Source organism: Denticeps clupeoides, chromosome 1, assembly GCF_900700375.1.
Source record: "Denticeps clupeoides chromosome 1, fDenClu1.1, whole genome shotgun sequence".
In the NCBI taxonomy this organism is placed as follows: domain Eukaryota; kingdom Metazoa; phylum Chordata; class Actinopteri; order Clupeiformes; family Denticipitidae; genus Denticeps; species Denticeps clupeoides.
The window spans coordinates 24,099,491-24,117,126 of NC_041707.1; the positions used below are offsets into that span (position 1 = coordinate 24,099,491).

The following is a 17,636-nucleotide window of genomic DNA, read 5'->3' on the forward strand; positions in this document are numbered from 1 at the left end:
ATGATAGCTGGAAAATATCAGCATCAACAAACAATGTAACTGGACTTCTTTGGACGAGCTGGTCACTGGACTGACCTTTGACTTGCTGTGTCGAATGAGAGCAGACAGCAGCCTGTTCGACTCCCCCATCACCCCCGCATGGTCTTTGGCTTCACACCACTCCACCAACCTCTCCACCAGCTTGGTATTTGTACCCAACTGCACAGCTGCATCAGCTAAACACAAACAACACAACTGCATCTGCATTATCCACAGCACTGCTCGGGAAATGCACATTTGTGGAACACACACTGTGGTGGCTGAGCAGTTAAGGAAGCGGCACCACTGGAACACCAGGAGAATGAGATTAATGTTAATATTTGCAGCTGCTATGTGTTCAAATACAGTGTAGTTATTATTCTGAATATCCTCAGTGATGAAGAGTGTTTGACTGCAGTACTGCAATTATCTTTCAATACAACATTCGTGTGACCTGACATTTAAGTAATTTTAATTAAAGTAATTTAAGTAATTAATTTTATAAAAGACCTGCTCTAATTACTGAAGTCATTGAACGAGGGTATGAAATTATAGGTTATTGCTCAAAGACTAAAGCATCTGAACTGATGACCAGTCAGAATGTGCAAAATATGCCAACCCCAATCTCCTTCTGTTATACTGCCATCCATGGTAATTCAATCAGCCTCTGATGCTATCAATATCTGTCTCACTTCATCTCCTCTAAAGGCTAAATGATCTTTTGCTGTTACTGGGCTAATCAAAGTGCTCTGAAGGGAGACTTCTTTCGTACTTTTTATACCTTGTGTGTCGATGAGCATCCGTAATGTTCCAAGCAGCTTGAACTGGACCGGCGGCATCTCAGACTGCAGAAACTTCAGAACGACATCGGACACGCCAGCAGACAGCATCTTTGATTTATTCACCACTGAGGAAAAGAGTAAAGTCTAAATAAGGCCAACTAAATTTACTTCTCCACTGAATATTCTTTACAATTCTAAACCAGTTATGTTCTGGTCATATTTACTTTGCAGTAAAACATATTAGGCTGTTCTTCTGTTTACAGTACCACTAGCCATGAGCCAAAATGTACCTGACTGATTTCTACAGATAAATGCAATGAAAGAAATAGAACAGCTTAATCGAACCGTGGAAAACAGCTTTTTACAGATCTTTACCAGGAATGGCGAGGTTCCTCAGAGCACTGAGGGCTGCGTGCTGTACAGTCACATTGCCTTCCTCCACATGTCTGTCCAGCAATTCCAGAAGTTTCTGCACAATGCCAGTGTCCACCATATGGATGCAGTTACCATCTAGAGACATTTCAGACATTATAACCTTTCTGAACAAGTAGCACAATTAATGTCATACGTAATATTATCCAGCCATTTTCAGTGTGGTTTATGGCTTTAAGCAGGGTTTTTGGTGGGAACATCACCAAACGGGGTGGTAGTAGTAGGGTTCTCAACATTCTCAACCCCAAATGAGGGACACTTTCTTGCAGGTGCACATGCAGAGCAGCTAATTTCACCCCAAAAAACAGTGGTATAGCACATCCCTAGTGGAAACTGCTCCACTGCCGTGAAAAGATCCTGTTCGACATGCACCTGAAGCACTGCATTATGACATATGCTGGTTTAGGGGTGTCAAACTCGTGGCCCACTTTATTATGGTGCTGATAACATGCAAATTACAGATCCCATGATGCAGTGCATGCTTGGCTGACAAATTGAGTGCACATGGCGCTATTTTGTGCTGCTTCACAACCAATTTGCAGTCAACATGGAAACTTCTCCTGTACAGATTCAGTTGCAGTGTAAAGATTGCATTCGGCAAGGCAACTGAAGCACTGCTGTGCTTGAAATACAGGACTGGAGAGGTCCCGATAATTCAATTTGTCCCAGACAATTTGGGATGGTTGGCATACCTAGGTAGTACCCTAGTGAACCAGAAGAACCAGGTTCAAACCCCACTACAACCAATGTGTCCCTGAGCAAGACACTTGGGTGTCTTCAGGGGAACTGTCCCTGTAACTTCTGATTGTAAGAATGTAAATGTAAACATACTAGGTAGAGCCATAATGCAGGTGGTGCCATAATGTTCCATTATATCTGGTGAAGGTTTTGATTTGCTGGAAGTTCTTACCATTGCGGGCAAAATTGGCAATGGCCAGAGCCCCTGCCAGCTGGAGCTGGTGGTTGTTGGACGGAACCCAGGAGAGAACCCGCTGGAACACACTGCCCTTCCCCCCTTCAAAGAGCTTCTGCATCGACTCATCTATTAAGAAAGGGCTGGACAATTACACACACCCTCTGCACTAGAATGACACTTCTACTAAAGAAAACAGATCACGAATGTGGAAAGCAAATAATAAAAAGCATTTGATGTGCTTAGTCAGGCTTTCTTTTAAAACCGCAGTACTAAAAGTGGGTTACGACCACTGCAGTATTCATTACCCCTCTGCAAAGCTTGATGCCAGCAGTGAGATGCCATGATTTTATCAAGACTACAGACACCATAAAAATAGTTATGTAGAAAGGAGCTGGGCCAATAACTCTGTACAGGTCACAATCCATTAGCAAACACGCAGTCAACTGGTATTAAATATTCATAAAAGATTGAGTCATTTTGCTGCATACACATACAGACACACTGCCTGTTCACAAAGAGATTTAAAGAATATCCAGCACCAGTACAGGGTGTTTGATGTTGTCTTTGTCATAATTGATCTTGGGATTGGGGTATAATGATCAAATACTGGGAACGATACATTGATCTTCAGATTCCTCATAAATCTCTAATGAGTACCACTGTTATAATGATTATATCAACAAAAATGTAAAAAAAAAAAGGGAGATTTTTCAATTTATAAGGATAATATAAGAAATCTCCATTAGTGTGACTGGGCATATGCACATTCATTCAATTATTGAGTGATCGGGGTAACTTGGTCTTCTAATTTTAGTCACTTCTCTGTAGTCAATGAAAGCCATTATTCCAGGCTTCTTTAAATAGGACGTTAAATTAATAATAAAGCACATCTTATAAAACTAAATTAAACAATTATCAGTACAGTAAATGTGCAGTAAAAACATATATGAGGTTACTAAGGCAGGACGCATAGAGATGTGGGATGAAGTAAGGGTTATTATTTTTTAGCCGTATCGGTCTTAGATCTCAGACGTTTTCACACTGTGACCCTCAACCGTGAGCTACATCACGTACATATGTAAATTAAAAAAAAAATAATAATAATAAATTACCTCCCAGCAGCAGCAGCACCATGAGGTCAGAGGCTGTCTTGAGCTGCGCCATGTCTTCCTCGCGGTCACTGTCCATCGTCTGGGCCACCACCTCCAACAAGCACTCCACCAGGCCCGCCTCTACCAGCTGTAGCTTTATTACATCTGAGAGGGCGAGCGAGAGTTAAAAGGGAGAGGAAACGGCATAATAAGAGGATGCTACTGTAACTGCAGCGTGATTGATGGCTGGAGCGGCGGCCTCATTAGAGAATAGTGTGCACTCTCCACTGTCTTTAGTGATACAAAACAGCCTACTAGATAATTGGCAACAATTTGTACTTTAAAGACGATTAATTTGCAACCATCTATGAATAATTAATAACTACTGAAATTAATTGTACAGCTGAGGAATAGCCTACTTTGTTTAAAAATGTTAAAAAGCAGCAGCAACAGCATTTTAATGAAACATTCCTGACTGTCTCCACACATAACAAATCCACCACAGTGCTGCAATGAGAGCAGTTTCTACATCATTAAGCAAACTGCTGAGTCACTGTAAGAGACTGTAAGAGTACAGATGTGTTTTGGAGCTGAATGGAAGGTGATCCAGTAGTACCATTTGGTACAGATTAAGTCCAGTGCGGGACCAAAACGTACAGCTGCTGTTGTGTTGCTCTGTTATGTAACATCCGAGGTCTCTCTCTCTCTCGCTCTCTCTGCTGGGCCCACATGAGGCTTTGCGCCAGGTTACTGTGTAAAGGCTGTAAGTAGGACGTTGTCTTGGAGACTGGCAGAACGGGAGAGCCCAGTGTGCTCAGAATGATAACAGTCAGCCTCAACACTACCCAACACCTCCTCTACGCGCTCTCTCACACACACACACACACACACACACACACGCACACGCACACACACACTACATATCAGTCACACATTCACTGCTCACAGTCTACTTCTGACAGCTTTTAATAAACATCCTCTCTCTCTCCACTTCTGGTGTCTTTCCTACATTCTCTCTAACATACAGCTCTCTGCCCCATCACTCTCTCTCTCACTGGAACAGTCGTCCTCCTGGCAAAGTGCACTCTCTTTAATTTCCAGATTTCTCTCTGTACCTCATCTCACAACCATTTCCTCTCAATAATGCCTCACTAGCCTCTTGCATCTTCCATTCTAAGCACTCTCATCACCTGCATTTTTCTTCTTCTTCTTCTCTCTATTCTCTTTTAAAAAAAGATTTCATTTCCCACCATGCATCCAGGAGGACCCTTGTGAAGGGCGTACGGTTCCTGAGGTGAAGGAATTAATAGACCAGACTGGCTGTGGTCTGGCACGAGCGCAGCTGCATTGGTGTTGTGTCCGTCTGTGTTAATAACATGTCATAAGGCACTGGTGTGGAGTGGGGTGGGGCTGTGTTTCTTTGCAGTTGGAAGAACACAGGTGGCATCAACAGTGCCAGCCCGTGGCATAGGCAATAAAGGCAAATGCTAACGGTGCCATCCAAACAGAGGGCAGAGAGAGAGAGAAAGAAAAAAAAAAAAAAAGTAGTTGGTATTACTAAAAAAAGAACAAGATAGCGTGAATTTACCTGCGTAGCAAAGCCTATTAACTAGAAATAGTAATGTAGTAATGATAAATAAATTTCCTCTGAGGCCACTGAAGTGCACCCTCCCCATCCCCCTCCACTACAGCAAGCCAACAGGGCCAATAATTGGCAGGTTCACAAGCATTTTTAGAGGTAACACCGTAAAAAAAATGCATTTTGTTGCAAGAAAGCAGTATTAAAAAAAATGCCGTTCAATCCTCCACTATGCCGTTTTATTTAGTGGTATTATCTGCATTGTTTGGTGGTTGCTCCGTGTTTATTATTATTCTAATATACTAACTATGTAACTATTAGGGGTGTGTATTGGCAAGGATCTCACAATATATACAATTAAATCATGGTATATTGCGATATTGAACATTTTCCACAGTTTACTGAAAATGTAAAACAGAGCTGAAATACAAGATGCTGTTTATGATCAGTGTGGATCACATTACATTAATAATTCAGCCAAAACAACACAACTCAGAACAGAATTCTGGACTAAATTTATATAAAAATTTCAATATTTGATGTCCCTGTATTAATACAATATCACCACGTAAAATATCACGATATATTGCTGTACTGATATTTTCTAACACCCCTATGAAAAATTGTCTGTTTGTAAACCATTGCCTCTCATGGTTTGTTTTTTATTAGATATATTCTTTATGTTACTTATACTGTAGATACGTACAAGTAGATGCAGACCAAATATTCTTTAATGACAATGCATAGGTTTAACTGATATTATTGGTTTAATCTAAAAGCATTTCCTTCTCATACTGCCCTCTGACCCAGTCTTACCATTCTCTGCCAATGGTGCCAGCACCTCAAAGATCATCTCTTTCTTCTCATGCTCCACCTGTTTCCTAAAAAGCCGCACCAGCTCCTCTGCAATGTTGGTGGAGGCAAACTGCTCCTTACTGGACTCTAGATGAAAGATAAAAACTATGATTATTATGATACTGTTAATTGCATTATGTTTTTAAATGTGTTTAAAATGTCATTTCATTGTAGATCATGGATCTTACGCTGAAAATCCATTGAAATTGCACAATCCTGCTACATACAGTACATCAAATCCGATATATAGATATATATCTCCACATTTATATTCACCACACACCCAGTTCAGCCAGATTCCCAAAGGCAATCAGGCACATCTCAGTCAGGGATGTATTCTGGGAATGGATCCCCAACAGCTTAACCAGGGTAGGAATCACACCCATGTTGATCAGCTGCGCTTGCAAAGAGTCTGGAAAAAATTCAGAGAAAGCAAGAGAGCAGGTAAGACACAGACATGCGCTCAAATAATTAAAAAGATATTCTTATCAATCATAAATAGTTTAATAAATTAAAGACCTTTCTGGAAAAGCCAAAAAACTGTCTGAACTGTTAGACCATGACTTTAATCATATCCAGTGGGACCTTTATGGATTGGCCTGTCAGATTAGACCAGGATGTGGCAAAGGCGGATTTTTCACCCCTACCAAATAAAAACCTTGCGAGATAAGCGAGAGACTCTTACGAGGGCCAGCTCAACATTAAACATCAGGCAGCCAGTCAGACCACCTCTTTCTGGAATGAATTAAATGTGAAAAGGTCTTGTTCTGTCTTTCCTCGTCTGCAAGCTACAGGAGGAAAAGAAAGCATGGTTGTTAAAGATTTTACAGCTAATGCTTGGTGCTCATTTGGTCTCATTCGCTGTGCTTGGCTTTTAAAACCAATAAATCAATGCAGCACACACATTACTCTAAACGCAAGAGAATATGGGCACACAAGCATATGGGTTCCTATAGAAAAGAAAAAGAAAGGAAGAGAAAACCAGCATCTTCCCCCCCAGCCACACTCAGCCAGAGAGAAAGACAGACATCTCAGTAATGAAAGCTGGGAGGAGCAAAGGGATGAAGGAAGGAAGTCTAAGATAATGTGTGAGACTGAGCCTGAGTCCAGGAACAGGTCCATGGGAGTTCCTGTGCAAAGGAACGGAACTCTTAAAAAATACAAATCAATCTGGCACGTATGAAGATTAACGCAAATGGCGCAGAAAATTCCCCACCCTTCAGCATCAATGCTCTAAATGATTTTTATTAGTGTACAAAAATAACAACAAAAATGGAATAATGTCACAGGGTTCTGGTATCAACAGTAACAATTCCATGGTTGTCATTAATTACCTAGAACATTAAGAATATCTCTTTCTGAACGTTTGCAACCTCTGTGAAGTTACCCCATCTCTCCCACGTTTCACACCGTAATTGACTGACTGCATTATTCCACCTTTGTCAAGCTCCTATGTTGAGTTCATTCATGTCCTGCAATAAGACGGTCAAGACAGAGTGAATTCATAGAGCAACATTTTCACATTTAATGTCAAATGGTGCTGACCAGTTATGAGCGGAGCATAAAATGTTGCATTTATCTCATCTCACTTTAAATTAGGATGGAAGCTTGAGACACAGCAGATGTTACAGAGCCAGTGATGTATATAATAAGTACACAATGGTGAAAATACAGGAGAACACATCATTTCCAGTGAGCCAAGTCCTTCTGACAATCTTGTCCAGAGGAACTCAGTCAAGAGTTATAAAGAAAATTCACTTTGACTAGATAGGAAGGAAGCAAGAGAGGAATAAAGACAAAAGACTGTGACGCACGCTGTGTGTACGCAAATTCATTGCAATTACAATCTCATTTTAACAAGCAGATGAAAGAGAGCAAGACAGGAAGCTCTAATCTCTATAGAGCCAACAGGCTGTGACTGGCTGACAAAGCAGAGGAAGTAATACACTGAGTAGTAAATCATCATTCTGTGCCTGGTGAGACACGGTGAGAGGGCAGGGGGGAAAGGCTGGGCATCAATTATTCATAGAGATTCTTCCAGGCTGAAGTCAATGCACAAAATGGAGATGTAAATAATCAAAATGTGCCTGCTGCCGTTCCTTACATATAATCCCAAATAAACCCATCCTGAAGTCATTCACCATCCCCCCAAAATCAAAGAAAACCCTGAGACTGCAACATTTTACTCTAGAATTAAGAAAACATTGTGGTGGGGTATACAGACAAAGATTTAAATGTGTTTATGTCCAAATATTTATGGACCTGGCTGTATATGTTGACTTAGGGGCAGAACACAGATGAACAGAAACCTAGTGAAATGCACAAGAAAGCTGCTTTTCCACTAAGGATGAATCGCTATGAAACACGCAATAGACTAATTTTTTTACGAGAATTTTTTTCCATTCCAATGGTTGGGAGCCATTGAGTAAGCATGCAGTCTAGCTTAAACCAACTATCAGGAACTTTACTAGTGTCCTAGTTGGCAGCCTGGTTGGCACGGTCCACGGTTCGCATGGACATCTGAACCAGGCCTTTTCTGGCATTTGAGGAGTCAGGAGAGCGACTGTTTACTGCTTAATGGAGCAAATTTAAAGCGTCCAACACGGGCGTTCAGCACCATCATTCTGTCGGCTGCACATTCGAATGGCGTAAAATAACGCTGCAAATTAACGTTTTTTTGCCGTTAATTTCTGCCGAAATCCTGACTAGCGTAAAACAGTGATTACTGAATGCCAATGAACCACCAATCAAAACACAGCTAGAATGCTGGTGTGGACAAGGCCGAACTCCTACCGCCGTGGCGCAGTACTCAGATCAAGCAGCCACACTCACTACCTGCACTACTGTTGACTAGAATCGATGCAGAACAGCCCACACCTAATTTTTGAATGCATGCCATGTTCTGTCTGAAACCAGCTTTACTCGATCCCTCTCATGCTGTATTTCAAATGCTCTAGCATGATATATATCGTGATTCTTGAGTGTTCCAAAGCGATTCATCCTTTGGTAGCTTGTCCTTTCTCAAAATAACTTTTGTTGTTTTTTTTTTTTTTGTATCTGTACGTGCGCTCAACCTGCATGCGGCTGTGTGCTGGATTGGTTTGGAATTACAAAATAATCAGTCTGACAGGTCGATCACCAATTTTGATCCCTTTCATCCCTATTATGTATGTATGCATGTATGCATGTATTCATTCATTCGACACCCACTGACGAGAATTTGGGAAAGGGAGGATGGAAAATGGGAAAGGGATACTATGTACAAATGTACAAATTTGTTTGGTCAACAACAAAGTCATACGAGTCACAAGCACACAGAGAGTAAGCCTGAGATCTTCCATGGATGACGTTAAAAAGAGTTAAGACTGTGTGATATTTTTTCGTCGGGGCGGTGGTCATTACCATTATCATTGCTATAGTTCATCAGCATGCCACAAAAGACAGTCAAGAGCTTCCCATTGGGTGGGTCAGTATTTTGGGCCAGTGCCCTTATGTGGTCAGCAACTAACTGCGCACCTCCAGCCTGGTCAACTGCACTCCTGCCCTCATCTGCAAAACAAAGAGGTCAAGCAAACATAAAAACCAAGAATCAAAAGAGAGAAAACCTGAAAATTATAAAAGTTGGAGGAAGTAGGATTAACCAAATTGCATTAATCAAAATGCAATGACACAAACAAATTGCCCTACAAGAAAAATAGACAATGCATCTGAAAATAAATACAAAAAAAGCTTTCAATAATGAAAAAGATCAAACAATCCTCCCTTTCTGTATGAAACAGAACCAGATTCACTTCAGACAACCATATTGGTTGTTATCAATACTCCATAATGTGAAAAGTTTGCTTTAAAACATCCAGAAAATATCGATACAGCAATATATCACAATATTTTAGACGGTGATATTGCATCGATTCAAGGACATCAAATATCAATATTTTTATATACAAAAATATGGTGTTGGCTCAGGTCTGTACAAGCACCACACCAGCCTTAGATAACTGACTGGGCACTTAAATATATTCTTTTCAATCTTATACATTAATGTCCACTACTTTAGTGTGTTCAAATGCAAAGACAATACAGTTAAAATTCAGTTCTGAGTTATATTATTTTGGCTGATTTATTAATTTAAGGATTGTAAGAAACAGAGCTGGGTACAGAATGAATGTCCCAATGAGCACAGTGTCCTCAATCATCCACAAATGGCTGCCGGCCAATCAGTGTGGGAGGGCCCTAGTCTGGGAGGTGACCAAGAACTCAATGTTCACCCTGACAGAGCTCAAGGATTGCAGCGATAGGAGAACCTTCCAGAGGGACAACCACTCTGACCTTCGGACTGGAGGAAAGATTCATCTTCTAACAGGACAACAATCCTAAGCACACATCCAAGGTATCAAAGGAGTGGCTACAGAACAATAAGGCAAATTCCCCTGAGTGCCCCAGACATCTCTGGAAAGATCTGAAAATGTCTGCGCACCAACACATCATACATAAGCACCCATCCAACCTGACTGAGCTTTAACAAGTAAATACTTGTATGTTTTAATTTTGTATTTTTAATTGCAAATTTTATACATTTTAATAAAGTTTCAAGCAAACGTTTTTCACTTTGAGAATATAGGGTATTGTTTGTAAAATGGGATCTGTTGAGTTTGATTGCTCTCCCCGTGCTGGTGCAGGTTTCCTAAGGGCTCTCCGGTTTCGTCCAGCTGTCCAAAGGCATGCACACCTAGGTGAACTGGCTACTCTGAATAGTCAGTAAGGTTTGCTTGTGCCTTGTGTTGGGCTGGCGCCCTGCCCTGGGTGAGCCCCCGCCCTGCTGCGCACAGTGTCCTGAGGTGTGTCCCTAGATGAGTGTGAGTGTGTACAGAAAAAGCGCTGTAAATTCTTTCCAGATACACTGTAGATGGAACACCCCTTAAAATAATAATGCTGATTAGTAAGCAAATGTCCACCATTCCCTGCACCTCTATTTTTCTGTATCCAGTATTTTTCATTTTATCTTTCCTCATTATTATTCAATAAGTATTTTAGAATATTTGCAATGCATGCAAACAAATACACACTTAAAATTAAATTCTCTAAAACCACAAAACAAATTATTAAGGAAAAGAATTGTCAAATAAACAAAATGACTCAATAGGTATATTAGAGTAGTAAATTGCTTCAGCTGCTGCCCTTGAGTAAGAAGGAAATGTTGAGAGGCCACCAGTGGAAAGGACAGAGAGCTGCGCTGCATCATCTCTCCTTCAGTCTCGCTCTGCTCTTATTTTCCCCTGTGAAGAGGAGTTGTGCCCGACAGCCATGTGGCCCACAAATGACTTGTTATCGCTGACAGACACCGCACCAGACAACTGCACTCACACCCACACACGCTCAGACAGGGAGACCGGGTATACAGGAGGTAGTGAGTCTAGCAGCAGACAGGACACACAGACGGACAGAGATTTTGAATGCCAGGGAGACCCCTGAGGTGACCTTACACTTCAAGACGCTTGCTTTGTGTTTTGTCTTGGGACACCACCTATCCTTCCTTAAAAGTCAGTATTCACCCGTCATCTACACCAGCATCCAGGAAGACAGAGGGGCATGAAAGTTGTCACAAATGCCTCCAGACAGAGAATTTATATACAGTGTTGTAAAAAAAAATGTTTGCTCCTCTCTGATTAGTTACATTTATATGTTTCAGATTCGTTTTTTTTTTTTAAGTGAATGATTATATTATTAAGGGAGACAAGAAAAATCCAAACGTAAAGGGAGCAGGGATTCTGGAACACAGTCTCAAACATATTTTCCTGATTATTTAGCAAACAAAAAAAGTGCAGTTCAAGTAGAGATGTGGGTTGCATTAATGCATTAATGACTGCATTGATAACTGCATTGCAGACCTGCCAAACCATCTTCAAACCAATGCCAAAAACATACTGGAATAACTCCAATTCATTTTGAAGAGTCATCCCAATGACAGAATTGATCAGTATAACACACACCTTTATATATATATAAAATACCTGAGCTGCAAGAACTGCATTATTCTGGCCAGGGTTCATGCTGCTCTTGGTGTGTGTGAGAGAGAGAGACAGTGAGCAGGAGAGGCCGAGTGTGATGGAATGAGGCAGATGGAGATTACTGTGGAAAGGACTGCCTCACGCAGGATTGAGGGATTTTGGAGCATATCCAGAGTCGTTCCACTGGTCTGGCTGGATGTCTTTCAATCTAAATGATTACTGGTTTCTGTCCTAATAAACAGACATCCTAAACTTCAGTCTCAAACAGTTAATATGGATTTCACACTGCACAACTCAGTTTACATTTGGTGTTAAAATCAGTCTTGGGTGACTGAATCATGAGTGAACAGAACTAAATACAAGAGGCAGCAAAGAAAATCCCCAAAGCTGGAATTGGACAACATATTTCTTGGTAAACACTGTTCTGTCTCCAGCACAGACATATATACAGAAAATGTATAATGAATGCAGAACATGATGTTTGTTTTACTGACATCACTGACAGTAACTAGTGTCTAGTACATGTTCTTTCTAAGACCATGCTCAACAAATGCAGCCTGTGTGCTGAAATTATGGAAAAGATGAAGACATGATAGAGCCAAATGTTAAGAGAGGTCTCTCAGATGTCTACTTAAGATCAGATTGCCCAAGGTGGGTTTTTATTTATGTGTGTGTGTGTGTGTGTGTGTGTGTGTGTGTGTGTATATATATATATATATATATATATAAATACAATACAGGTCAAAACTCTGGACACACCTTCCCCTTCAATGTGTTTTCTTTATTTTCATGACCATTTACATTGGTAGATTCTCACTGAAGGCATCAAAACTATGAATGAGAAGGTGTCAAAACTTTTGGCATGTAATGTACAGTATTTTAAAACAGTGCTTTGACAGCGTTTCAAAGAGATTCAAACATTCTAAAGTATCGATCTAGATCAGGGTGGGAAACTGGTGGCTCCGTGGCTGTCTGTATTTAAAGCTGGTTTCAGGCTGAAAGAGGATGAACTGCGCTGCACTCAACACTGTGAGAAAGAAGTTTGAAAACAATTTTGGGTGTGGTAGGCCTGTGTTTGGCATGATATGTTGCCTTTTTTTAAACAATTTTAACCGATGTAGCCTAGCGGATAAGAAAGTGGAACCGTAATCGGAAGGTTGTCAGTTCGATTCCTGATCTGCCAAGGTGCCACTGAGCAAAGCACCGTCCCCACACGCTGCTCCCTGGCCGCCTGTCAGGGCTGCCCACTGCTCACTAAGGCTGATGGGTTAAGAGCAAAGGACACATCTTGTTGTGTGCACCATGTGCTGTGCGTGCTGTGTATCACAATGACAAACACTTCACTTTCACTTTGTTGAGTGGCTCTTCACAATTGCTTGAGGCTTTTTTTTTTTTGCCAACCCTTTATTCAGGTTGCCTTCCATAAGTGGTTGGATATTTTGGGGTTTTTAGGGCTACGACTATTTTCCTTCCAGTTTATGACCTGTAGGTCATGCAGGTCTGCAGGGGTGTGGCATCACACCATGGTCTGGGTTTTAGGTGAAAATGGGCATACATTGCCCAGAAAGGTAGATGGGTGCTACTCATAGGCTCTTATGCAGTTTGGATAGTTTTGTTTAATTTAATCATTAAGCTAAATGCAACACATTTTTTATTCAACATAAAAGATCAAGAAGTCAATGTAAATGTTGAATCTATTTAACAGGCATTTGTAAGAAAATAAAACAAAGTTCTGATCCCCTTTTAGGGCTTGGAATGACCTTTAATTTCATGAAGTGATTGGGTTCTCTCTATACTATACTTACAGAGAAAAGGCAGGCGTTGTCCAATGGACAAATTTTTGTGTTTGGAAGAATTTATAAATGTCATTTAGGCACACATTTTCTCCCTAAAATATATACAACTCATGTGCGATGCACAATCCTAATTCTGAAGAAGGAGCAAAGGTATTTTAAGCTCCCAATTTGACAACTGGTCTTCAGGCACGGTAAGGGAAGACCTAAAGATCTCCCTGTGCAGGATAGCTGAGTGGTGATGGCAGGGAAGACAACACAATGTGGATGGCAATTAGAGACAGACTCAATTTATTAATTTATATATTTTTTAAAAAACTTCAATAAATACAGTTTTACTATATACAGGCCTAAACTAAACAGCAATATCAATAGGTACCATTACAGACCTTGGGTCTGTTACAGGCACACATGATAAAATCCTAATTGCATTTTGTAACATACTGGCTGAAATGTAAACACTGGTGTGCTGAGAATGCAAATACTTTCTATGAAAAGGACATAGATCAAAAGATTTCTTAATTTTCTTTTCAGCTTTGAACAAAAATGATGAACTTTGTTACACTACATGAAGGAATGTAACAGAAATTGCAACTCAGCAAAGTGGCATAAACATTTAGGAAGGTATAATAAGGTTTAACTGTGACGAATTGTTATTTAACTGACTGTTAATAGTATTTTTTTTTGCATGACTATTAATAATCGTAGTTTATTGACACACATAAACTTTATAAAGCACTCATTTTTGCATTGAATCCTGGGAAAATTTTGGGGGAAAAAAATTTTAAATTCTTATACGGCAGGGAGACAATATCCAAGAACCTCTAGAACAAGTGAAATTTCTGTAGAACCACAGATCATACTCCTTATATTTAGTCACTTGTTACAAATCTATTTTCTGTGATGGAACTGCAGTTGTAGTTCTACATATTGGGTGGGTTGGTAGACACAAGGTTACTGGATTCTCCAATTACAAATGATTTAAAAGCATAATGAGACCAGACTTTTTAATTCTCCACTCACGCAGTTACATAAAATAAGCAGCGCAAAGAAAAGATACCATTAAAAAAGCACCAGTCAAGCATTACACAGTCAAAACCACATAATATCTGCACAAAAATAATTATGCAACAATAATACAGGTCATCCAAAGCAATCATGATCAGACGATTATGTAATAAATTGCGACATGCATAGGCATAATGAGAAATTATCTTTTTATGGAAAAGGGCTATATTGCCGTACACTTGTTGAAATCATAAATTATATTTTATTTGTAATTTTATTACTGCACTACTGCATTTGCTACTCAAATGCAAAAAAGAAACAAGGCAGACTTTTATTCCATCATTTATCTTTGTCACTGCTTGCCTTTTCAATGTATTTTTTTTGGGTCCCGTCCGCAAAAAGCACTGGTGTCAGCATGGTGGCACATGTACAGACATCAGGGAGTCTACAGTCTGGGCTGCCAGACAAGCGGGGGGCCACAGTTGCTGCACCACCTGTCCTGTAGCACTCTCCTGCACTTTCTTCCACATACACACCGATCATTCTTAAATTCTGGCCTTGGAACAATCAACAGTTACACTCATAAAAGACTAAAAAGAACTGAAGTGATTAGATTAATGGGATGCAGTGCGACTCCTCTGTATGGAAGATCACGGTTACTTACGGCTATCATAGCAGATGTTTCCCAGGGCCCGACCCGTCTGTAGCAGAATTTCCTGGTCCTTGCAGTTGAGTAGTTGCACCAGAGGTGGGATGAGTCCGGCTTCCACACAAGGACTTCTCATGAACTCTGAGAGGAAAGACATCATTCTATCAACACATTTACATAAACTATTCCAACCAACACACAGAACACTTGAAATGGAAATGATGCCAATATTTCTCCAGGTTATATAGACAGTGATGCAACATTCTAGAAATAACAACCAGTAAAGCATACAGTAAATACTATGGTACAAGGCACTGAAGCAGAGGGTTTCCCAGACTGTGCCAAGATATGACTCAACACAGATGTTGGGAGAGGATGCAGGGGGGAAATAAATGCCAAGCCTGGCACACCAGCAGTCAGTGATCATTAGCTGCCTAGCTAGCTCCTAAAATCCCATTCATTATTTTAACCTTTTTAGCTCCTCTTCCACCTCCATATGTAATGAAACAGGCCTCTAAGGAAACAGTGGCGTCTTACAAGCACTGATACCATACTCTTGAATGGGTAATTTGGGGATAGAAGAACAGTGTTTGAAAGTTCTGACTTAAATAGCTTTAAATATGAGCAAGAAAAATCAAATTCATCTTTTAGTGAAACCTAAAATGTTTATAGCCTATGAGCAGAGCCAAGGATTTTCCTACAAGTTCAGTATGTGTCATGTTACAATAATGTGAAAAAGAGAGCTTGTTAAAGCTCAGAGGCTGCCACGGTTACCAATTATAGAAGGATAATTTCTGATTACAACAATATTCATTAGGAGTGTTGAAATTAATCTCATAATCAATACATTGTGACTCAGACATGGACTATTCTGCATCGATGCACTGCAGAAAATAATCAATTATATCATAATGACATTGCTTGGTGATTCTTGTTAAAAAGTAGTGCTGGTAGTGACTGTGGCTGCCTGATCTGAGTACAGTGCTGCTCTGGATGGTAGTAATGCTCATCTCACTTATGCATTTGAAACTATAATGAAGAAAAATTGATGGGATGCATCAATGATGTATTGCGATCCATCCCGAATCAAAACACTGACATGAATAGTGGTACCAGTAGATGTTCACATCTCTAATATTTCACCTAATCTCACATTTGGCTCACATACGCATATTCTTCTTGTATGGCGGATTTTATAAAAGTAGATCTGATCCACACCTCCATTTTTCATGCCAATACTTGACATTTGAGGTTATTAACTCAAGGGTTCATATTCTTTTTCCACTAGTAATATGAGCTGGTGTTCTCAATAAAGACAAAGATCAGAATTGTGTTATTATTTAAGGCACATTATATTTATCAAAACCCTTGACTTAATGCTAAAAAACATGACATTCAAAAGTGTACTTTTAAAAAGAATCATCAAACATAGGTTCAGTTATACTTTTCTACACATGATAAGAAATGAATATTTTTTCATGCAACGGTCACTACATTCCAATCGAGCAACCTGAGGAACATACACAGACTTTAAACCATACCAACCAATACCACTCTACAGGGAGTGCAGAATTATTAGGCAAATGAGTATTTTGTCCACATCATCCTCTTCATGCATGTTGTCTTACACCAAGCTGTATAGGCTCGAAAGCCTACTACCAATTAAGCTTATTAGGTGATGTGCATCTCTGTAATGAGAAGGGGTGTGGTCAAATGACATCAACACCCTATATCTGGTGTGCATAATTATTAGGCAACTTCCTTTCCTTTGGCAAAATGGGTCAAAAGAAGGACTTGACAGGCTCAGAAAAGTCAAAAATAGTGAGATATCTTGCAGAGGGATGCAGCACTCTTAAACTTGCAAAGCTTCTGAAGCATGATCATCGAACAATCAAGCGTTTCATTCAAAATAGTCAACAGGGTCGCAAGAAGCGTGTGGAAAAACCAAGGCGCAATATAACTGCCCATGAACTGAGAAAAGTCAAGCGTGCAGCTGCCAAGATGCCACTTGCCACCAGTTTGGCCATATTTCAGAGCTGCAAGGACAATGCTCCATCACACACGTCCAAGTACTCCACAGCGTGGCTGGCAAGAAAGGGTATAAAAGAAGAAAAACTAATGACATGGCCTCCTTGTTCACCTGATCTGAACCCCATTGAGAACCTGTGGTTCATCATCAAATGTGAGATTTACAAGGAGGGAAAACAGTACACCTCTCTGAACAGTGTCTGGGAGGCTGTGGTTGCTGCTGCACGCAATGTTGATGGTGAACAGATCAAAACACTGACAGAATCCATAGATGGCAGGCTTTTGAGTGTCCTTGCAAAGAAAGGTGGCTATATTGGTCGCTGATTTGTTTTTGTTTTGTTTTTGAATGTCAGAAATGTATATTTGTGAATGTGGAGATGTTATATTGGTTTCAGTGGTAAAAATAAATAATTGAAATGGGTATATATTTGTTTTTTGTTAAGTTGCCTAATAATTATGCACAGTAATAGTCACCTG

The 17,636-nt window shown here is 40.2% G+C and overlaps 1 protein-coding gene across 4 annotated transcripts in view; it reads right to left on the minus strand.

Annotated features, from left to right (window-relative positions):
- The window catches only part of rap1gds1 (RAP1, GTP-GDP dissociation stimulator 1), a 37,501-nt gene that overhangs the window by 6,330 nt on the left and 13,535 nt on the right, over nucleotides 1–17,636 (minus strand). Inside the window, exons 4-12 of one of the 4 annotated variants that reach the window (XM_028979630.1) lie at nucleotides 15,147–15,272; nucleotides 9,076–9,222; nucleotides 5,957–6,085; nucleotides 5,635–5,760; nucleotides 3,261–3,404; nucleotides 2,143–2,274; nucleotides 1,176–1,310; nucleotides 800–925; nucleotides 76–215 (exon numbers count right to left, since the gene is read on the minus strand). In XM_028979630.1, the coding sequence (XP_028835463.1) occupies nucleotides 76–215; nucleotides 800–925; nucleotides 1,176–1,310; nucleotides 2,143–2,274; nucleotides 3,261–3,404; nucleotides 5,635–5,760; nucleotides 5,957–6,085; nucleotides 9,076–9,222; nucleotides 15,147–15,272 (1,205 nt within the window). Of the gene's footprint in view, nucleotides 1–75; nucleotides 216–790; nucleotides 926–1,175; nucleotides 1,311–2,142; nucleotides 2,275–3,260; nucleotides 3,405–5,634; nucleotides 5,761–5,956; nucleotides 6,086–9,075; nucleotides 9,223–15,146; nucleotides 15,273–17,636 lie in introns of all 4 variants that reach the window. The other 3 variants (XM_028979620.1, XM_028979651.1, XM_028979641.1) reach the window with 3 other exon arrangements.